Source organism: Erpetoichthys calabaricus, chromosome 13 (genome assembly GCF_900747795.2).
Source record: "Erpetoichthys calabaricus chromosome 13, fErpCal1.3, whole genome shotgun sequence".
Taxonomy (NCBI): Eukaryota; Metazoa; Chordata; class Cladistia; order Polypteriformes; family Polypteridae; genus Erpetoichthys; species Erpetoichthys calabaricus.
The window spans coordinates 136,281,022-136,305,812 of record NC_041406.2 but is presented as its reverse complement, the minus strand read 5'-3'; the positions used below and the strand labels follow the sequence as shown (position 1 = coordinate 136,305,812).

General features: G+C 39.7%; 1 protein-coding gene across 5 annotated transcripts in view; it reads left to right on the top strand.

The window, feature by feature from the left end:
• The first annotated feature begins 13,526 nt into the window (after nucleotides 1–13,526).
• The window catches only part of mboat1 (membrane bound O-acyltransferase domain containing 1), a 182,523-nt gene continuing 171,258 nt past the window's right edge, over nucleotides 13,527–24,791 (top strand). For 3 of the 5 annotated variants that reach the window (XR_007936554.1, XM_051935504.1, XM_028817644.2), the window contains exon 1: nucleotides 13,531–13,776. Coding sequence is in view for 4 of the 5 variants with exons in the window: in XM_051935504.1 (XP_051791464.1) it covers nucleotides 13,687–13,776 (90 nt within the window). In the remaining variant the exon portion in view is untranslated. Of the gene's footprint in view, nucleotides 13,777–24,791 lie in introns of all 5 variants that reach the window. The other 2 variants (XM_051935506.1, XM_051935505.1) reach the window with 1 other exon arrangement.

Genomic DNA, 24,791 nt, shown 5'->3' with positions numbered 1-24,791 from the left:
GCTTGCACCCATGGGGCTCGGCCGGGCACAGCCCGAAGAAGCAACGTGGGTCCCCCTTCCCATGGGCTCACCACCTATGGGAGGGGCCAAGGAGGTCGGGTGCAGTGTGAGTTGGGTGGTGGCCAAAGGCGGGGACCTTGGCAGTCCAATCCTCGGCTACAGAAGCTGGCTCTTGGGACATGGAATGTCAGTTCTTTTAATCAGAACAAACATTATAATGAAAGATACAGCCAATGATGCTTTTAAACATTTATGAAAAGATGGATGGATGGATGGATAGCTGGATGGATGGATGGATGGATGGATGGATGGATATTATATGTTGCCTGTCAATAGTAGGTAATGTAACTCCATGTTTACGTTCTTAAACATTAAAGTATTTGTACTATGATCTTTGTCATATTCTACTAAATATTTTAAAAGAGAAAATTGTGTTACTAAACAGTCATGAATTAATTAATCTAAAATTAATCAAAGCAAGCTTTTTGAAAGGTGGAAAAGTACACAGTGTTGCAATACTCTACACAAACGGACCTGCTTGTTGTTTAATACTATACTTTCTAAGAGTGCTTAGTATTGCACGGCACCTGAAAGTCGATTCAACTAACATCTTTAATACACTCTGGTATAATTCGTACCCTACCAGTAAAGTATGATATTATCTAATTAGTAAAACTTGCAACAAACACACTGCCATCTTGATTTCCAACTCAAACTCTGTCTTGTTCTTCTTTCCTCAAAAAGCTTTCATAAAGATTTATTGAAACTCCACCATTCCTTCGAGCACCGACAAAAACAATGATTGGCGTATCGAAACTGACATCAGAGGGCGTTCCGTGATATGAAGGGCGTTCTGTGTTTGACGTCATAGGTATTGCGGGCTGCAGCTAGACCCTTCTCGTATTTCCTGGGCAGAAAGCACTCCTTTCTGCATTTTTTGTGGCTCAGATTGTCTTTGTCCCTCCTTTACTTTAAAGTTGCTTTACTTCAGATCCTTATGGGTAAAACTGAAAATATAAATGAATATTTTGAGTATGACTATTTGTGCAAAGCATCCAGTTTTGACAGTACATTAATGATTTAAACTGACAGATTGTGATAGATTTAAACCTGATTGCAGTCTTTTTCTTTACACAAAAGCAAAAAAAAAAAAAGTGGACAATGAATGAAGGGATTCGACATTCAGAACATTAAAAAAAAATTCATGTCTAAAGTTATTGGTTATACACATTTCTTCCATTTTTTGATGTGCTTCACCTACCTCTTTCTGAATAGAATCCCTACATATTTGCCATCTGCAGGATGGAGTTTTAATTACAACTACTAAACTTTTTTAAGCCATTAATATTTTATGTCTAGAAAAGACAAATCATTCAAAGTTGTTTTAAAACATAGTAAATTATGCCAATAAAATTAAATGATGTGTTTCTTTATGGGATGCAGATACAATGCCACGTGGCTAGGCTGCTATATTTTAATACATCATGGATTTTTGCTTAGTGACATGTTCTATGAATAAAAAATAGATAGATAGATAGATAGATAGATAGATAGATAGATAGATAGATAGATAGATAGATAGATAGATAGATACTTTATTAATCCCAATGGGAAATTCACATTCTTCAGCAGCAGCATACTGATACAATAAATAATATTAAATTAAAGAATGATAATAATACAGGTGAAAAAAACAGACAATAACTATGTATAATGTTAAATATTAACGTTTACCCCCCCTGGTGGAATTAAAGAGTCGCATAGTTTGGGGGAGGAACGATCTCCTCAATCTGTCTGTGGAGCAGGACAGTGACAGCAGTCTGTCGCTGAAGCTGCTCTTCTGTCTGGAGATGACATTATTTAGTGGATGCAGTGGATTCTCCATAATTGATAGGAGCCTGCTGAGCGCCCTTCGCTCTGCCACAGATGTTAAACTGTCCAGCTCCATGCCAACAATAGAGCCTGCCTTCCTCACCAGTTTGTCCAGGCGTGAGGCGTCTTTCCTCTTAATGCTGCCTCCCCAGCACACCACTGCGTAGAAGAGGGCGCTCGCCACAACTGTTTGATAGAACATCTGCAGCATCTTATTGCAGATGTTGAAGGAAGCCAGCCTTCTAAGGAAGTATAACCGGCTTTGTCCTTTCTTGCACAGCGCATCAGTATTGGCAGTCCAGTCTAATTTATCATCCAGCTGCACTCCCAGATATTTATAGGTCTGCACCATCTGCACACAGTCACCTCTGATGATCACTGGGTCTATGAGGGGTCTGGGCCTCCTAAAATCCACCACCAGCTCCTTGGTTTTGCTGGTGTTCAGGTGTAGGTGGTTTGAGTCGGACCATTTAATAGCATGTTATTTCTTTTAATCATCCATCCATCCATCCATCCATCCATCCATCCATCCATCCATCATTCCATCCATCCTCTTCCGCTTATCCGAGGTCAGGTCGCAGGGGCAGCAGCTTGAGCAGAGATACCCAGACTTCTCTCTCCCCGGCCACTTCTTCTAGCTCTTCCGGGAGAATCCTGAGGCGTTCCCAGGCCAGCCGGGAGACATAGTCCCTCCAGCGTGTCCTGGGTCTTCCCCGGGGTCTCCTCCTGGTTGGACGTGCCCGGAACACCTCATTAGGGAGGCATCCAGGAGGCATCCCGATCAGATGCCCAAGCCACCTCATCTGACTCCTCTCGGGGAGATCTTAATATTTTATGTCTAGAAAAGACAAATCATTCAAAGTTGTTTTAAAACATAGTAAATTACGCCAATAAAATTAAATGATGTGTTTCTTTATGTGATGCAGATACAATGTCACGTGGCTAGGCTGCTATATTTTAATACATCATGGATTTTTGCTTAGTGACATGTGAGTTTATTTTGTAGGTGTATCAAGTGAACTTTGTGTTTTCTCTTATTGGAGAGAGGGTGTCCCCCACACACCCATCACCTCCCACTATGTCTTGCCTAGAATATTTTCAAAGGGAAAAAGAAGCTATGTCAAACTTAGGTAGTTTCTCAAATATATTAATACATTTGAAAAATTTTAGCAATGAGACATGTCATGCTTATTTTAGAACATCATTTAAAATTCTAAAAAAGAATCCAATGTTCCTCACATATATACAGTAAATATTCCTAGCTTAAATGTAAGACATTACTTTCCCACTGACTTATGAGATATGGGTTAGCCATGCAGTATAGGATATTATAATAGATTTTTCATTGCATAATTTTATTCTATCTGGCGTTACTCCAGATTTTCTTGTAAGAGAAACATGTGCGTTTCTAGATCCAGTGCTATTTGAAACATAGGTAAATATTTTAACCCAAAATTATCTGAGTGTATATCATTCATTAGTTCACAATTTGAATCTTGCCCAAGATACATTTTAGACACTTTTCAAAAATATATATGTGACTAATAAACAATTTTTCCAGAATGATTTGCATGCTTTGTACTGAATTAAAAAGAGCATATTTTGTGAATTCCTGAATTCTGGACTTTTTCTGAAACTGTAATTGAGAGATCTCTTTTCTATCATTCCCTAAGGTCATCTAGGGGTTAATTGCTTGGAATTTGTTGGTAAGAAGAACTTAGAAAGCTGCAACCTGTGTTTTCATCCAAACTAACTAGCATTGCATAGAGCTAGATATTGATAAAAGATGAGGAAAGTTAAGTGTGTTGATTTTGACAGAGTTTTCGTATACTTAAAAAATAGTGTGTCGCTGAAAGATTATATGTAAGACATAGTATTTTCAAAGGATGCAAATACATTATCTCTATACAGTAAATACTGTATCTCTAAAGGTCTGCATACCTTGCCAGTGGCTGTTTGTAATGTATGGTGCTCGGGTGCCATAATATTATAAAAACTCTAGTTAAATGAATTAGGTAATGTGAAATAAACATGATGTTATTTTGTTTATTTGCACAGTGTGTCTGGTGTCAACACATGTCAACATCCATTAAAAATTGGTTTCGACTTGTACTTGTTTAATTTCTGTATGAATACCTATATGTCCTGAGTGAATGATGCCAGCCAAATGAGAGTGTATCTAAGTCCTTAATCTTTTGGCAAGCAGGTGACCTGAACTGCCCTTTAATTGGTTGCTTTCACATTCTTTTCTGTACCACAAACACTCTCACATTTATTGGCAGCAAATTAGTATTGTTGTAGGTTTTTTTTATTTAATGTGATTGGACAATCGTCGACACACTATTTCAAGCTCACTTCAATGGTTCACAGCTTATACCTGCCATTAATGCAACTACGGATGAGCAAGTGCAGCTTTACAGAGATGGTAACTTCAGGTGGAACTTTAGAAATCAAAGAAAATGGTTATTTCTGTAATAAAATACCCCTTCATAAATTGTTCACTTGAAGAAAATAAAATAAAGGAGCTTGGACCAGACTGACCTGACTTAAGTATTCAGCAATGGGCAAATGATTAAGAATAAGCTTACAAAGTGATTTTCTCCTCTCTTGTTGTGACAAACGGAGTTGGCTAACTGGATATGGTATAAGTAATGCCTTTTTTGTTTTCTCTGTTTGCTGTTTCAAAGTGTTGAACCAATGTGGACAATGAAGTGGGCATGAGCCCTAAAAATCTTTCTGAAAAATGCAAGTGGAATGAAAGTAGCTGCAGTCACCTACAGCATGTTTTTTCAATGGCACAGTGGTGCACCGTGAGGACGATCCAGTGTAGCACACCTGGGTTTAAACCTGAGAGGGAAAAACTCCTCGGGTGGTCAAGACCTGTCTGAAGAGGACAGGACTACCTGGGAAGCTGGCATAAAAGCCATTATGTTGCAGACACAACAGTTGGAGCACTTCAGATACATCTCTAGGCTACTAGAGTCCATTTGCCCTGAGTGTGTGGTCACCAGCGAGCCTCACAGCATTGGTCGATAGTGGGCATATGAGTTGCCTCTGTGGCACAAAGGGGTTGGCAAAAGGGCAAAGCAGCTTCAAGATGCCACCAAAGTGCTGTAACAGATAGAGGCTTTGTCCACCTCTTGAACCCTCAGGTACCACTCTGAACACCAGGTAAAAGTATAAATAGTATTTATTTTACTAATATATCGTGCACAAAGCACTCTCCACACCACACTCATAAACACAATAATTCTCTCTCTCACTAACCAATCCTCCTCGCCCAGACACTTTGCCACCCTACCTCCCAGCTCAGCTCAGTGTCTGGGCTATTCCATAGTCCTTTTATATCCCCTGACCCGGAAGTGGTTCCTGGCCAAACCCACAAGTCCATTTCCTTCCGGGTCAGGGTAAACAGTCCTTTTCTTCACCCCAGGAGCACGTCGTTCCTTCCGGTCACGTGATGATGACGGACTCCTGGGTTATGTGGCACACAAGAGCCCACTAGCCCCCCTACAGCGACTCCCGGTGGCCCCCAAGGTATCCAGCAGGGCTGTGTGTATAAACTACAAAGTCCATGAGGCCCTGCTGGAACTTGGGGCACCATCATGCTGTTCGGAGGGCTCCTCCTAGCGGCCTGGGGGTGGCGACCGGAGTCTGTAGCCGGTCGTCCATCACAGTGCTCATTAAGTGTCAAGTCTGCGAACGCTGATCTCAGAGCTCCTTTTTACCAGCTTCTCTAATTTGGGCAGTTGAGCATGTATATGATATATAATGTGTTTGTGGTTAGTAAGATGGTGGTGTGCCTTGGGATGATTGGTTACAAAAATGTGCCACTACAGAAAAAAAGATTGGGCAAGAAATATTGATATTGAAAATATTATGAGGCTAATGTTTTTTTTTGGCAGGCTTTGTGAATTAGAAATTAACTGAGAAATTTCCAGGCCTGAAGGAAAGGAGGGAAAAACTTATGTGGAAGGAAATAAAGGTATCCTGATCGTAAAGGCAGAATAAGATTTAGGTTGGACTTTTCCTGTGGTTGTTGTTCAAGACAGGTTGGGGGGCAAGTTATATTTTAAGATGTGGGCTTACCAGATGAGGTAAGCCTGGCAAACTTGCATAGGACTGGGCAGACTGGCAGTAAGAGCGGAATAAAATTAGGATGGCAATAGCTCTATAGTTGTGGTAAATGATAAACTGGGATACAAGACTAAAAGAAAATAAGAGGACTAGTGATTGTATGATGTGGATTTATGGAATACAGTGGAAATGGACAAGGACTTGGCACTCTATCAGCAGAGGCAGAGTAAGATTTGGATTAGACTGATGCTATGCATATGCTATAGGACATACGGAACTGCATGTTATTGGAATTTTACAGAAGTGCAGATATTATGGTGTGTTTTTTTGGCAGAATGGAGAAATGGGCAAGCTGGCAGAGGATTGGCCAATTTAGAGACAGGTGTAGTATAAAATTTGGGTGGTAGGTGCCCCTGTCCCTTTTCATATCTATAGGGCAAGTTATGGGAAGAATACGGGGACTGTGGATGTCATGTACTGAAGTTTTGTAGTACAGTAGAAATGGGAAAGCATTAGATTGGGCAGAAAGGATATGATACATTACAGCCTGAATTTGTTCTGTGGGTCTGGTACTGGCTCTCCTGCTCGCTCAGCTTTTAAATTCATTCTAAATAACCACTGCTTCAGTTAAGTATATTTTGACTAGAGCGCAAAAGAAATTGACACTGAGAGAAAATAAGAAAAAACAAAATTGCTATTATCCATTCAAGAGCTCAGTAGCACAAGTTAACCGAAGTTTAATAATTGATTTGCAAGTTGTAATGGTGCTGCAAAAGTGAAAATAGACAGAAACACACACTTAGACAACTACAGCCACTGGGCTACACACGTTTGAGACGTGCCTATGTCTGCATTGATTATTGTATTACTGTATGATATAGCAACATCAAAGAGATTAGATAAGTATTGTGGTCTATAGATATACAATGAGTTAAAACACTGCGGCTATTTTGTTATGGCATGCTTGCATTTCCAATTAGACAGTAACGTTGAATTTCTTTAGTTATTTGTTCAGTTGTGTAGTCAGGAGTTGAATGTTTTGTAGCCTTATCTGTACCTCTACTAGTGTTGTTAGATAGATTTGTTGATTCAGATGTTTTGAGTACTGAAATCTGCATCTCCTGGGGCTCTACTTTTAGCAACAGTCTATGGGAAACAGCCCGGACACGCACAGACGAACATCATTTTAAAGTCCAACACACGTTTAATCATAATAATAAAGTGCACAAACCCAGTGCCGCAGCACCAATCACCCCAACAGTCCAGGCCTTTCCTCTCTTCAGGCCGCCTCTTTCCTCTCCCAGACCTCGTCCTCTTCCATCCGACTCCAGCCCTGAATAAAGGGAGGTGGCCCCTTTTATTAACCCCCGGATGTGCTCCAGGTGTGCTCCGGCAATCTTCCACCGACACGCCCCAGTGTGGCAGAAGTGCCGGCTGTATCCCCGGAAGCACTCCGGGTGTCCCTGCTCCTCTTCCCCCCAGCACTTCCTGGTGTGGCGGAAGTGCTGAGGTCAAGGGCTCTCCAGGCATTGGGGCGCCCCCTGGCGGTGACCATGGGCCCCTACAGGGTTGAGCTTCAAAGCTCTGTACCAGTGGCCCCCACAACAACCAGGGCGGTTGCCCCCACCGTGGTCTGGAGGAGACGTGAGCCCTCCTCCGGTCCTCTTGAACGTCCCGGCTGGGTACGACCCCCAGCCGCGTGCGACAAGTCCTTTTGAAGAATTGTGAGACTCTATTTACTTCAAATACATATTATGCATTTCATATTTTTATGAATATAGCTCCCAATTCTTTCGGACTTACATTGACTCCTACATTATCATTGTAACACTAAACAATCGAGAGCACACGCAGCACCTGTGATAACATATCAGTCATGTTGACTATTTGTCCATTGATGCCACTGAATGCAAATGTATAATCTGATGCTACAGAAAGATTTTTCCCTTGCATCATATTATGTTTATGTTGATCATATCAGGTTATGTTTATTGCACTCGCAATATATTTTCATATCTCTAATAGGGATTTTTTAGGAGGCTTTTCAGCAGTACATGGTTCATTGTAAACAGGAACTCCAGACTCAACAAGAACACCTCTGATCTTCACAGTTCAGAACGACTGCCCCTACTTTGACTGCTGCCTTCATGAGGCAATGGATTGGTTCAATGATGTAACATTCTGTCTAATTGTTCCCACTCGGTTTTAAGCAAAATTCACTTATGGATGTCTCCAGATGTATATATTATACAGTATGTCTGGCTTCAGCTAGACTACTTTAGATCAGAACTTTTTTGTGTCAATAACCGCACCCCAAAAAAATTAAATGTGTAAAAATGCTAAATATGAGGGTATTAATTCAGTTTTCTATTGTACATGCTTTTTCATGGAGGTCCAACCACTGTTATTGGGGGGCACAAATTCTGTGCTATGCCACTAGTATTTTATGGGTCCTGAGGAGAACTGGGCTAGTGCTAGTATAATAGTGTGCCTCTTCAACTACCTCTGTACCAGAATGTGATGCAGCCTGTGAGGATGGACTCTACTGTGTACCTATAAATTCTAGTGATAACAAATAAAGAAATGCAAGCTACCCTTTGATTTTGGAGGAGGTGGAGAAAGTGGTGAGCCTTTTTGACAAGAGCTAAAACGAGTTTCTTCAGTTTGTCAGTGAAAGCAAATCCAAGAAAAATAAAGCTGCTCACTCTATCAACAATATCCCTTCTGATGTAGACGAATGTGATGTCAGTCTTCAGCTTTCTGAATTTTTTGATCAGCTCCTTATCAGCTTACATTTTTTGTTAGGCACTATATCTGGCCACCTAAATATTGGTGCAATTTTACTGCATATTTTTCAATAACCTTCAAATTCTACTACACTTTTCTTTTACTTTTATGAGTGTCAGATAAAAATATCATTTGACTTGCAATTATAAATATGTTAACATTGAAAGAATGTTTTTTCAGAGCCTTGCTGTGATCTATTTTTCTATGACCATACTTACTTGTGTGAGGATTTTTAAGGCAAACTGTCTGCATGCTGTAAATATGTTGCAAGTAGTGTTCACTAGCTTGCAAATTAATACTGTTTTATTATACAAAGTGACTGTGAAAGAAGAAAATATCTTAAAGAATTACTTGCATGTACTTCTGAAATATCACAAGAATGTGTTGACGCTAACCATCTAGAACAAATTTGTTAAAAGCTGGAAAACCATCTAAATATTTTCCTGCCATTCCTCATGGTCACTAATGCTTCATAGCACCATCCACATTATACCATACCATACCATTTTTATTTGTTAAGCGCTTAAAAACACAGCATTACAACTGACCGAAGCGCTGTACAGTTAAAACAAGCAAGACTAAAAGCAAAATATTAAAAACAAACATTAAGAGAGAATTAAAACAGAGACACTAAAAAACAGGTCAGGGGACCCAATAAAACAGAGAAATAGCAAAAAGCAAGTGGGAATAAGACAGGTTAAGAATTAAAAGCCAATGTGAAGAAGTGCGTTTTTAGGTGTGATTTGAATGTGGCGACTGAAGCGGCTCGCCTAACCACTAAAGGTAAGGAGTTCCAGAGCTTGGGTGCACAGACAGAAAAAGCCCTTTCACCACGAACTTTAAAATGTGCCTTGGGAACGGTTAGGAGCAGCTGATCTGTGGATATAAGAACACGAGGGGGATTGTGACGATGGAGCAAGACACTCAAGTAGGCAGGGGCTAGACCATTTAGTGCCTTATAGGTTAAGGGGAGTATCTTAAAATCAATTCTGAAGCTAACCGGCAGCCAGTGTAGGGTTTTTAAAATCGGTGTAATGTGTTGGCTTCTGCTGCTTCCAGTTAAAAGCCTTGCAGCTGCATTTTGAACCAATTGGAGTCTCGAAAGAGTGGCTTTACTAATACCATATAGGCAGGAATTAGAATAGTCGAGCCGGGACGTAATGAATGCATGGATTACTGATTCCAGGAGGTGGTAAGGCAGAATTGGTTTGAGTTTGGCAATTCGCCTGAGATGGAAAAAGCAGGATTTTACTGTGCTGTTGACTTGAGCATCCATTTTCAGGACCATATCCATTTTGATTCCAAGATTGGAAACAGACGAAGTTACTGGAATGGGAAGAAAGTCGAGGCCAAGGGGTAGGGTCTGTTTGCGGTCGGGACTAAAAACAATGACCTCGGTTTTTGAATCGTTCAGGTGAAGGAAGTTTACAGCCAGCCAGTCCTTAATGTCAGATAAGCAGTTGAGAAGAGGTTTAATGGAGTCAGTTGACTTGAGGGAGAAATAAATTTGGCAGTCATCAGCATATAGGTGATACGAGATTGCATGTTTTCTAAAAATTGCACCTAAAGGCAGGATGTAAATTGAAAAAAAGTAGTGGCCCCAAAATGGAACCCTGGGGGACACCACATGGGAGTGGGACTGATTCAGATGAAAAATCATCTAGCATGACTCTTATTATGAAAACTTATTAGAGTTAGGGTCTATGTCCTTCATAGATCAAGTGCTTCCTTTAGCGTCTAGCTCCCTGGAAGTGTTTCTTGAAACTGAAAACAGCGACAAGTGTGAAACTGAGCTTTTCTGTTGGACACTGAGAATCATAAATCTGTTGGAAGACCACAGTAAGATACAGTATAAAATTGATATTTTACATGCTTGGTGTGTGGGTGTGTGTGTGCGTGCCCTGTGGTGGGCTGGTGCCCTGCCCAGGGTTTGTTTCCTGCCTTGCTCCCTGTGTTGGCTGGGATTGGCTCCAGCAGTCCCCCATGACCCTGTAGTTAGGATATAGCGGGTTGGATAATAGATGGATAGATATATGTTTGATGTATTAACTTTTGTGCAGATTTCTTAAATTATTATTATTATTGTCATTGTTATTTTGTGAAATGAATACACTGAAAAGAGCATCATACCTGTTGTACCAGTTACAAAAAGTTTTTAATGATACAGCTAAGCATGCAGTGATTTGTATTTGTTATTGCCCATACATTTTTACTGCTGTTTTAAATATTACAGGTACAGAATTAGACATTCACAAAGTCCTGTATCTATGAGATTGTTTCATAGATCTTTTCAATTTGGCAGCTTTTTATCTGATTAGAATTATAGTATAAGCCTGTAGTGTTGATGGGGAATTTTAATATACAGTGGTGTGAAAAACTATTTGCCCCCTTCCTGATTTCTTATTCTTTTGCATGTTTGTCACACAAAATGTTTCTGATCAGCAAACACATTTAACCATTAGTCAAATATAACACAAGTAAACACAAAATGCAGTTTTTAAATGATGGTGTTTATTATTTAGGGAGAAAAAAAATCCAAACCTACATGGCCCTGTGTGAAAAAGTAATTGCCCCCTGAACCTAATAACTGGTTGGGCCACCCTTAGCAGCAATAACTGCAATCAAGCGTTTGCGATAACTTGCAATGAGTCTTTTACAGCGCTCTGGAGGAATTTTGGCCCACTCATCTTTGCAAAATTGTTGTAATTCAGCTTTATTTGAGGGTTTTCTAGCATGAACCGCCTTTTTAAGGTCATGCCATAGCATCTCAATTGGATTCAGGTCAGGACTTTGACTAGGCCACTCCAAAGTCTTCATTTTGTTTTTCTTCAGCCATTCAGAGGTGGATTTGCTGGTGTGTTTTGGGTCATTGTCCTGTTGCAGCACCCAAGATCGCTTCAGCTTGAGTTGACGAACAGATGGCCGGACATTCTCCTTCAGGATTTTTTGGTAGACAGTAGAATTCATGGTTCCATCTATCACAGCAAGCCTTCCAGGTCCTGAAGCAGCAAAACAACCCCAGACCATCACACTACCACCACCATATTTTACTGTTGGTATGATGTTCTTTTTCTGAAATGCTGTGTTCCTTTTACGCCAGATGTAACGGGACATTTGCCTTCCAAAAAGTTCAACTTTTGACTCATCAGTCCACAAGGTATTTTCCCAAAAGTCTTGGCAATCATTGAGATGTTTCTTAGCAAAATTGAGACGAGCCCTAATGTTCTTTTTGCTTAACAGTGGTTTGCGTCTTGGAAATCTGCCATGCAGGCCGTTTTTTGCCCAGTCTCTTTCTTATGGTGGAGTCGTGAACACTGACCTTAATTGAGGCAAGTGAGGCCTGCAGTTCTTTAGACGTTGTCCTGGGGTCTTTTGTGACCTCTCGGATGAGTCGTCTCTGCGCTCTTGGGGTAATTTTGGTCGGCCGGCCACTCCTGGGAAGGTTCACCACTGTTCCATGTTTTTGCCATTTGTGGATTATGGCTCTCACTGTGGTTCGCTGGAGTCCCAAAGCTTTAGAAATGGCTTTATAACCTTTACCAGACTGATAGATCTCAATTACTTCTGTTCTCATTTGTTCCTGAATTTCTTTGGATCTTGGCATGATGTCTAGCTTTTGAGGTGCTTTTGGTCTACTTCTCTGTGTCAGGCAGCTCCTATTTAAGTGATTTCTTGATTGAAACAGGTGTGGCAGTAATCAGGCCTGGGGGGTGGCTACGGAAATTGAACTCAGGTGTGATACACCACAGTTAGGTTATTTTTTAACAAGGGGGCAATTACTTTTTCACACAGGGCCATGTAGGTTTGGATTTTTTTTCTCCCTAAATAATAAACACCATCATTTAAAAACAGCATTTTGTGTTTACTTGTGTTATATTTGACTAATGGTTAAATGTGTTTGATGATCAGAAACATTTTGTGTGACAAACATGCAAAAGAATAAGAAATCAGGAAGGGGGCAAATAGTTTTTCACACCACTGTACACATTGATTTTAGCAACTGTTTTACTCATTTGTTTATCTCAGCAGGGTTTTTTGACAGACTGACATGACCCAACTCACAGCCATAACCACTCATTAGATCTAATTACAACTACTTAATTTTGTTTAGTTTGTTTTTGTCCTTACCAATATACTTGCAGACTAAAACAAGGATAGTGTAACATTTAGAATATAACTGCATCAAAATGTGTAGATATTTTGAAGAGACTCAAGTATAATTGTGAAAACAATTTAGTTCAACTAATATCAAATTATAAAGCCACTTTACAGTAGCTCCCCTAAAACAAAAGTGATTAAAGTGCATAAAAACATCCTGGTTTAACGAGAATACTTGCATTCTTTCATCAGACTGTGGAAAACTGCGGTGTAGGTAGAAAGCAACAAAGCTGCAGGTCTTCTGCAGTGCAGGAAGAGGGAGTGTTAAAAAGTATATAAAAAAAGCTCTCTTTACGGCCCGCTCGGATTGTTATTCTAGATTAGTACTGTTTAGACAAGTGGCTAATCTATAAAATAGGAATTCTGAACTACAGTGTAAAATACCTACAAATACTGACATTGCAGACTTTATGGATTTCTTTAACATACAGGGAATATGCTTTGCAGTCGCCAAGCAACGCAAGAAACAGCTCGGCAAGTTTATAGCCAGTCACGAGCAATTGTTTTGCTTGCACTGCCCCCTTGTTTTTAAACCGCCTATCCGATGTCTTACATTTGATATTAAATCGAACTGACAGCCAGGTTTACCTGTTGCTGTGCCAATCAGGGCACGTTTTAGTTAATAGATTCCGTTGGTGGTGTTGAGTGTCATTTTCGTTGTTTTACTAAGCAAGCAGCAGGCAGTAAAAGCTGGGTTTATTTGAAATGAAATAAGGTTTGTAAGGACGCGACGTAGACTGCATACATGACATTCCTTGAAACCCATGGGACTAGTGACACTGCCAATGCAGTATGGAAAATAAAGCCCCAGTTGTCTTTAGAACGACAGGTTCCACCTTGTTATATCCCGTCAGCGAGTTTCTGCGCATGCCTTTGGACCAGGTAGGAACACTTTACCTGTGATGAATCGCAAGGAATTGTAACCAAAGTATTGTACATTACTAAAGAGTTCGGTTTTTATGCTGTCCTGTGTGACCGAGTATACAAAATGAGTTTTGATCACCACATGCGCTTTTAAGTTAAAAAAAAAAAAAAAGTAACAATGCACCATATATATATATATGTGTGTGTGTTTGTATATATATTGAACCGCATGTAAAATCGGTTAAACAGTTGTGAACTGTATTACATATGTGTATTTTTAAAGTGGATGTTCGTTTAACGCGCAATGTTGTCGAAAGAGTTTTTAACGCGGTTTTACTCGATGTTGGAATATGGCTTTATATCTTAAATATTTCCTTTGTCTATATTTTGTTTTAAAGCACTGGCTTGGACTAAAAATCCTACGTCACCACTAGTGATACATACGGGGTGCAGGCGACAGGGGAGTGGTCTGAGTAAACAGTTGTCCTGTTTCCTTCTTCTTGCTGCTTGCATAAAAGTTAGTTTCCTTACTGGGTGTGGACTGGCTGCTGGTTAACAGATATCATAAATGATTACAGTTTGGTGTGGCCAGTAACTCCAACAAATACAGTATTGCCACCGATTAATCGTCACAGTGTCGTGGAAGTCGGCTCAAAGTTGCATCCGTGACATTGGGTCTTTCCCGCAGATGCTACTACATCTGTCCATTTTCAAAATAGGCTTAATTCAAGTTATGAACGAGTGGCTGGGCATTCAAATGTGAATACTTTATTACTGGTGTTGTAGGAAAGTATAATACATACTGTATATAAATTTGCAAAATATTAACAGGAGGCTTCAAGTTGGCATGGTGGGTCTACTTTAGCCACAAGACTAGTTGATTCACCATTGATACCATCTACCTTTTTCATATGTACGTTTTCCCTCATATTGTACCCTCCTTCTAAACGAAAAATAAATTGATGTGATTCAAAAGTTAATGTGGGTGTGTTCCTTGGAATAGAATTTATTATAAATAGCTGGATTTGCTTGTATTAGAAAAGTAAATGTTGGCACCAACTTAATGTCTCGCACAAACTGCATTAAAACTAGATTTTCCTGTAAATATCACTTTAAATACAAAGTAGTTTTTCCAGATCTTTAAGTTTCAGGAATGTGGTGGAAAAACCTGTTTCATCATTTGTCTGAACTGTTTCTCAACGTCCAGTACTGCCACACCTTTCTTTCAGTGATGATTTTCAGCAAGAAAACCTGAAAGCAGAGTTCCATTAGTGGGTTGTGAAATAAAGTATGAGTTCTGTGAGCAGGACAAATGTAATTCATTATTGTTACCTTTCACTTATGCAACAAACTCAGTGTCATGTTGTTCTTTCTAATTTGTTTTATTTTGGGGAAATATGACAGTTTATACCCCACAGCTTTATATGAATTGTTATAACTGTTATATTACAAGTGATAAAATAGATCCAGTAGAATTCTTTCAGCTTAATGGTGAATCGGATACTTGAGGACACATTAGAAATAGACCAAAAGTGCAATTAGGATCAAAGCCAGAAAGCACTTCTTTGTGTAAAGAGGTGAAGGAATCCGGAATAAACTACTGAACCATGTCATTGAAGCAGAAACATTGACAACCTTTAAGAAGTATCTAAATCAGATATTGGGATAGCTTAGCTATTAGCTAATCAAACATCCTTGATGGAGTGAATGGCCTCCTTTCATTTGTAAAATTATAATAACATAAAATTATTAATTAGAAAATGTCATTCTTGTAAATATCTAATACAATTAACATCTTAAACAAACTAAATATTTAAAAATATGTAACGACAAAATTATATTACGTTTAATATGTCTGGGTTCACTTCCCGGGTCCTCCCTGCGTGGAGTTTGCATGTTCTCCCCGTGTCTACGTGGGTTTCCTCTGGGTGCTCCGGTTTCCTGCCACAGTTCAAAGACATGCTGGTTAGGTGCATTGGCGATCCTAAATTGTCCCTGGTGTGTGCTTGGTGTGTGGGAGTGTCCTGCGGTGGGTTGGTGCCCTGCCCGGGATTTCTTCCTGCCTTGCGCCCTGTGTTGGCAGGGATTGGCTTCAGCAGACCCCCGTGACCCTGTGTTAGGATATAGCGGATTGGAAGATGCCTGACTGACTGACTGACTGACTGACTGACTGTTTGTTTAATATGTTGTCTGCATCAACTATCATTGTGGATTCATTTTGTTTCTTATTTGCTTGTTTTATGGAACAAATGTTCATTCATATGAGAATGCACATTGTGTACGCCCCTTATTTTCCTTCAAAGTTGTTTTAATTTCAAAGAAAATCCCACAGTAGACTCTAAACTGTCATATACATGTTTAAATAATGCAAAAGCAGAATTTTAGTTAATGTATCTTTCAGTTGATTTATTTGTTATAAACAGTACTTTTGGTGTTTTATTAGGTATACTCCTCCAATACAAGCTACTTCCTCATAGGGCTATGGACCTGGCAAAGTATTTACAGTAATATATAGCACCTCAGTCATGACCAAAAGTAAACACAGGATAATGCCAACTCCAAAAACAGAAACTATTTTCATGCATGGTGGTACTCTTCATTATCTTCCTTAAAAGTCCATTTGCATAGGGATAAATTATTATAAACTAGCCATCCCGTACGGCACCGCCTGCGTAATAATGAAACAGGACAAACTTTAAAAATCAATAAACAAAATACGAATTGCTAGCTAAGCGGATGCAAGGTACGCTCCAACATGTGGCCAGAGGTACAGCTATTCGAACGGAGGCTGGCGCGTGAGTGAGGAGGGCCCTGCCCAGCTCCCCAGTCCTGATGTCACCCTTTCCCTCCCCTTGGCTCACAGTCTCTGTCTCGGATTAGCGTGAATAAATCGCTCCTGCAAGCGATCTATGATACTTAGCGTAGTGACAGAAGTTGCAAAATCATCTGGAATATTCAGGCAAATTATAGAAAAACTCCCGATCTAAATCCGTTAAGTAGTTCTCTCGTGAAAGCAGACAGACATACAGACAGACAAATGTTGGATTTTACATATATAGAGATTATCATTAAAGTTATCAGTGATGTCCAGGCAGCCCCTGGAACTAGAACAGTATTGAAGAGAGCAGTCCATTCAACCCAACAAAGCATGCCAACTCTGTTCACTTCATTTCACCAAAATAACATCAAGTCAAGTTTTGATGGTTCCCTGTGTGCCTGTGTCTACCGCAAATTTGATAATTAGTTGTGTCTGGTTTTCTTTGTAGGAAGAAAAACTTTCTAACATTTGTATCATTTATCTGAACTGGTGTACCTAAACAAGTGGACTGTCACTGTAGAATGCATGTTGTCAGTCCCTAAGAGTTCAATACAAAGACATGTAAGTATCGGCTGAACGTATTATGAGTTGTAGGTGTAGTTTGTTTATTATCAGCGAGAAATTAGTAGTGGCATTTCTCATATTCCTTAAAAGCAAGTGAACATTTTCAGAAGTACTTATATCAGTTAAATCTAATTTTATAAAGTACACTCCCTTTTGTATGCCCAGCATATTATACATTATTACAGTGTACAGTTCCATTAAAATACATTACATGCAACTAAAACACAACAAAAAGCTATTGAACAGAAACCAAGAAGGGGAAGGAGTGCATAATTTTTTTTCTTATTTTTGCCAGATACCTATAGCTGGAGACTTGCCAGCCACTCAACCGCTTTTGGGACATTCTGCAGTGCACACTAGATAAACAACGATATCCAACATTATGCCATGAAGGTTTGACAATGGGTACATTACTAGCAGTGACATATCCACTGCATGTGATCTGTATTTCTGGACATAGACTATAGGGTATGTTAGCGCTGTTACAGATGGCAAAAGAGTTGTATTTAGGTTGTCAAATTCTCAATAGTACATTCATTTATACCTAATAAACAATAACTCTTGTTCAACAAGAACATCAATTTCATTCATTAACAAAATGAAATTTATAAAGAAAATAAGCACCAGCAACCATAAATATTCTGTTAGAAGGTCTTCTGTATTGTACAAGAAAAACAGTAGTTTTAGACTTTTTGTAAATATTCCCAAAAGGTATAAGCAGGTGAATAAATCATCTTCTACCTGCCAACACTTTTTGAGCTGTTGCTTTTTATGAGGGCTAAATATTGGAAAGCAAAGAAGTGCATCCGCAATAGTACGAAAACCAGCTGTAAAATAACACTGTTCATACATGCAACCTATACAGATTTGGTTGTATCATGTATGGCTCTTACAGCTTACTGATTTCACAATGTCTTTCTGAGAGTGTCAGTGTTGGCTTGAAAAAAGTCAGTGATGATTTGTTGCATTCATGTACTATGGGATTTTAATAGGTAACCATTTGTGGCGTCTCACCTTTCCACAAAATTGTACACATAAATATTAGGTTACAAGAGAAGAAAAAGATGCAGAGAATTTTCTGTTTCATTCAAACATTAAGAAATTTAAGCTTGGATTTTTCTTTGTAAAAATAAAAAAGTAAATACATTAAGGGTGTACATTGAGGGTGTCTAGATAGATAGATATACACACATCTAGATATCTATATATATCTATGTATATATATATATATATATATATATAATATATATATATATATATATATATATATATATATATATATATATATATATATATATATATATATATATATATATATATATATATATATATATATGTATACAGTCATCCCTCACCTATCGCGGGGTTACGTTCCAGAGCCCCCCGCGATAGGTGAAAATCCGCGAAGTAGCGACCTATATTTATTTTATTATTTATACATATTTTAAGGCTTTATAAACCCTTCTCACACTCTTATAAACCTTTCTCACTCTCTTGTTAACCTTTCCCACGCTCTTATAAACACTTCCTATGCTCTTAAACACTTTCTACATTCTTAAACACGGCAGACCAACACTGCACACAGCACGCAGCAATCAGACGTCGATGTGTCTGCACTCGCTTTGTGAAGGGGGGCAGCTGAACTCACGCTGAGCAGAAATGGACTTTGTGCTGCTTCTGCCAAAATGCCTGCTTGTCGCTCTGCGCGTTCGGAAGGAGGAGGAGGAGTGTGGGTGTGTGAGGGCTGAACGCACGTTCGCTCAAACCCCCCTCCCTGGAGGCGCAATACGCTCCTGCCACTTCGCATTGTCAAGGGGGTGGGGAGCTGAATGAACGCTAAGGAGAAGTGGACTTTGTGCTGCTTGTCGCTCTGCGTGTCAATAATTTAAAAGCCTGTACAGCACCTATTTTCCTGTCTCACTGTCTTGTCTTGCGTGAAGTTAAAATGTTTTATACTAGTGAGATGTTACTCATATCCTTAGCCCGACATCCACATATCATATGTGTTAACAAAGTGTGTTTTATAAGTTTACATGTGTTTACAGCATGTGGGATGGGTATTTTAAGGCTTAAACTATAAAAATGTTTATTTATATGGTCTTTCTATATCGCAGATTTTCTCCTGTTGCTGATGGGTATGGAACATAACTTCCGCGATAGGCGGGCAATGACTTGTATTTAAAAACCCGTGAAGTCGTGAATCCGCGAAAAGTGAACCGCGAAGTAGCGAGGGATTACTGTATATATATATGTGTGTATATATATGTATGTGTGTATATGTATGTATGTATGTATGTATATATATATAATATATATATATATATATATGTATGTGTATATGTGTGTGTGTATATATATATATATAGATAGATCTTTATTGTCATTGTCACTTTTACAAAGGAACAACGAAATTGAAGATATATGTGTATGTGTATATATGTATGTGTGTGTGTATATATATAATATATAATATGATTATAATAAAAAAATCTTGGGTCGAGACTTGATCTTCTTGGTAGTCACTTTAACATCCTGCAAGATAAGGAAGTGAGACAAAAGGACAGCTGCTGTACAGGCTTTTAAATTATTGACGCGCAGCGCTATATGCAGATCACGCAGCACAGCATAAGCAGCAGCTGGCTTATAGGACAGCTGCTGTACATGCTTTTAAATGATCACATCCTACGCAACTATTATTTGATCTTGTTTAGGAAAAGATCCCAGTCACCCCACGAGAGAAACACTTTCCGAGACTAAGGACATAAAGCTTATAGAACCATTTGTTTTGTTTTGGTAAAGTAATATATTGCTGTACTTTCCCCTTTTGTATTATTAATATGTAGCCTTTGTCAGAATGCCTCAAATCTCACAGACTTACCAATGTTTATAAGGTATTACAATATATAACTTCTCCCCACCTTCCTTTCTACATCTATAACCAGGCAATTAGGTATAGTAAAAGACAAGCCGGAGTTAACTTACAACTTAAATAATGTATTATTGATAATATTCATAAATAATAACAATATGCAAAGTACATTTGAATATTGGCAACCATACAGCCTGATAAACGTTGATGTGTAGTTTCGGGCGGCACACAAACTTGTTAGTTACTTAAAATGTCTCTAGTTAAGGCATCATTTGTGGTCAGCTTTCTTCAGAACAGGCCGCATGCCTGTCTCAATATGGCTGCTGAGCTGTGCTTTTCATTTTGTTGTCCTTTTCAGTTCATGGTGTGTGATGGTCTTTCATCAGTTTGGAAAGAGAGAGATCGAGGTAAAGCAATCAAATTTATTGGTTTTCTGTTCAACCCCTAGAGCCAATAGGGTGTTGTGGTACTTAAAGGCTTTTGATACAAGACAGTTCCAAAGAGCCATACTTCAGACCAATGGGACAGAGAACATCTTCACACCTGCCATCCCCCAAAACCATATGTTGAGCTAAAGTTTGCCAACTAGGCAGTCTGGCTTTCCTGTGAGGGTTGACTGAGAAACAGGAGAAAAACATTTACCAAACTTGTTTTAGGCACTTCCCCCAACGCTGTCGTAAAATTACAAAGAGACTCATTCCTAAAAGGGGGAAGGGGTTCTTAAACCATTGCTGTTATTATCAATAATGTAACACTAATATTACATTGCTTTCTCCAAGTTACAAGTAAAGACATATAAAATATTTATCAACTTGTATGCAAAATTTCACATCACAACACCGTTTTTGGATGAAGTCATAACTATAAAGACAGTTGCGTGGAGCTTCCAACTGCAGCTAAAGTCACTTTAGTACACATGTAGTTTGTGAGCATGCCCATGTCGATCAAACACAGGAGGCTCTGCAGTTTACTTGTGACTTTACGCTGTAAGATAAGTAAATTAAATCAAGGTAAATAACATTCGATCTGACTTTTATATACAAAGTACAGTGACTGCAAAAGTCCGATGTCAGCTTCCTCCTGCAACTATAGACTCTTCAGTACGCGAGTGACTCTCCATGCTAGTGTTTAGATGTGGACAGTGTATGTGCCCAAAAAAGAAGTCTGACTGCATTCTCGTACCATTGATCGCATACTGAAGTGTCCGCAGGCATTTTTCGTGGCATTGCACGTGTAATTTGTGAGTGTGCCCTTGTCGATCAAACAGAGGAAGCTCTGCAGTCTACTTGTGACTTTACACTGTAGGAAGATAAGTAAATAAATCAAGGTAAATATCATTCGGTCTAGCTTTTATGTAAGTAACATATAAATGTTTCTTATGTAAAGACCATCACAAAACATAATCACAAACAGGACTTTGCACGATATGTTGATGACCTCTGTAAGCCGTGCTGCTTCGTTGGAGGACAGGTGTGGGGCATACCGACTGGCAGGATGACGCTTGACATCTGGGTGCATCCAAACGGTGCCATCTTTCACCTTTGCACCTGGTGCAGCTGCGTTGTTCTTATATGTGAGCAGACGCTTCTTGTGGGGGGTGCTTCTGTTCTCTTTATCCGATGTAGAACCCTCGTCCTCATCTAAGTTCACCTGTGTTATAGCACGTCTTTATTTGAAAACTAACTGTGTCAGATCGGGAGGAGCGTGAATGCGACTGAGAGAATAAAACTGAATAAAAAAAAATGCTAACCTTTACATATACCATACGTTTACACCGGCTGTTACAGACTCAAATCAAATGTATGTTTTTATTGTATAATAGCAACAACCAGTAAACCCCCAATTCTCTAAAGAATTTTAAATCCAAGAATGGCAATTACTTTCTGTTCCCTCCAATCTTTGTAGGGATGAAAAATCATGGAGGGTGGGAGCGTCCTGGGAAAGTTTTCACTTAATTAAATAAATATATTTGTACTAAAGCTGTTTCTTTTTGGAGCCGTGACTCCTTTGGTTCTGGTGTTTCAGAAGCGCATTGTAGGCGCCTTCGCTCATTGTTTTTATCTATGCAGCCTCGTTTTTGTTTTTCTATGGGTGTGTTGTTAGCTAGAAGTTGTTTGCTGTTAGGAATCATAATTGAACTTACTTTTAACACTGAATTACCTTAATGTGATTCAAATAAGCCACACTGACAGCTGCCACACTGAGTGCTGGCACAGTGGATTAGAGCACACTGACTGGTGGCACTGTGTAGTGGAGTAGCTGCCGGTACTATGGAGTGGAGAACACTGACCGCAGGCACTGTGGAGTAGCTGACTCCTGGTACTGTCTGTAGTCACCACTACCTCAAGTTTAAATACATAGACATATATAGACAGACGGCACATTCACTGTGTTTCCCCGTAGACACGATATGTCAGCGCGTCCGCCTTATTGCGAGTGTCAAAAGTGCCATTTAAACTAATACAGGTAGACGTGGATACCGGGTTTTCTGATGAAAAAACAACGTTTAAAACAGTATCATTTACATACAACAGATTTTGGCGAATCGTTTAAATGCAATTATTAATATCCATTTATACACTAATAATGGCAATTATTAAATAATAATAATTATAATATTATTAATCATTCCTCCCATATAAGTAACATTTCGGGGACCGCCTTCTTCTATCTTCGAAACATTTCTAGACTTCGTCCTGTTCTTACACAACACAGTACTGAAGTATTGGTTAATGCCCGAGTCACCTCTCGTATAGATTACTGTAATGCTATTCTATCTGGCATCCCACAAAAACGTATCCATCGCTTACAACTTCTTCAAAATTCTGCTGCCAGGATAATATCCTGCTGTTGTAAATCCACTGAACATATTACACCGATTCTCACTCAACTTCACTGGCTTCCTGTTAACTACAGAATACAATACTAAATACTGCTCTTAACATTTAAAGCTCTCCACAACCTCACTGATCTCCTCCAGACTTACAGGATCTGAGTGAGCGAGAGGAGTGTAATTTGAGAGTATTCAGTCTGGCAATATGGTGCAACCTTAGTTTGTGGAAGACAGACACAACTAAGGACATGAGCATAAAATGATGGTTGTCAATTTCAAACTGTATTTCCTCAATGTGCTCCTTGAGAAAAAAACATCATCAAGTTTGAGAAATGTTAACAGCTAACAACAATCTACATAGTTAGTGACTAAATACGTTTAGCCAAAACGTTGTTTGGAGACTCACTTGAGCACATAAATGCATAGCTTTGCTAGCTTAGCCTGGTTTAGCTAAAGTAAAGGTTATAAAACAGGATTTTCTAATGGCCAAATATAACCAAAACAATTGTTCAGCCTTACCTATGAAATGTAATCCCCCGGGATCTGGTTTGGAGTGTACAGCGGTTTGTCCAATCCCAAGCAGCACATTATTCATTACTTCACTCCACAGCAGTGCCACTCACAATATAGATAGATAGATAGATAGATACTTTATTAATCCCAATGGGAAATTCACATTCTTCAGCAGCAGCATACTGATACGATAAATAATATTAAATTAAAGAATGATAATAATGCAGGTGAAAAACAGACAATAACTATGTATAATGTTAAATGTTAACGTTTACCCCCCCGGGTGGAATTAAAGAGTCGCATAGTTTGGGGGACGAACGATCTCCTCAGTCTGTCAGTGGAGCAGGACAGTGACAGCAGTCTGTCACTGAAGCTGCTCTTCTGTCTGGAGATGATACTATTTAGTGGATGCAGTGGATTCTCCATAATTGATAGGAGCCTGCTGAGCGCCCTTCGCTCTGCCACAGATGTTAAACTGTCCAGCTCCATGCCAACAATAGAGCCTGCCTTCCTCACCAGTTTGTCCAGGCGTGAGGCATCTTTCCTCTTAATGCTGCCTCCCCAGCACACCACTGCGTAGAAGAGGGCGCTCGCCACAACTGTCTGATAGAACATCTGCAGCATCTTATTGCAGATGTTGAAGGACACCAGCCTTCTAAGGAAGTATAACCGGCTCTGTCCTTTCTTGCACAGTGCATCAGTATTGGCAGTCCAGTCTAATTTATCATCCAGCTGCACTCCCAGATATTTATAGGTCTGCACCATCTGCACACAGTCACCTTTGATGATCACTGGGTCTATGAGGGGTCTGGGCCTCCTAAAATCCACCACCAGCTCCTTGGTTTTGCTGGTATTCAGGTGTAGGTGGTTTGAGTCGCACCATTTAACAAAGTCATTGATTAGGTCCCTATACTCCTCCTCCAGCCCATTCCTGATGCAGCCCACGATAGCAGTGTCATCAGCGAACTTTTGCACATGGCAGGACTCTGAGTTGTATTGGAAGTCCGACGTATATAGGCTGAACAGGACCGGAGAAAGTACAGTCCCCTGTGGCACTCCTGTGTTGCTGACCACAATGTCAGACATGCAGTTCCCAAGACGCACATACTGAGGTCTGTCTTTAAGATAGTCCACGATCCATGTCACTAGGTATGAATCTAATCCCATCTCTGTCAGCTTGTCCCTAAGGAGCAGAGGTTGGATTGTGTTGAAGGCGCTAGAAAAGTCTAGAAACATAATTCTTACAGCACCACTGCCTCTGTCCAAGTGAGAGAGGGATCGGTGTAGCATATAGATGATGGCATCCTCCGCTCCCACCTTCTCCTGATATGCAAACTGCAGAGGGTCAAGGGCGTGTTGAACCTGTGGTCTAAGGTGGTGAAGCAGCAGCCTCTCCATGGTCTTCATCACATGTGATGTCAGAGCAACAGGCCGAA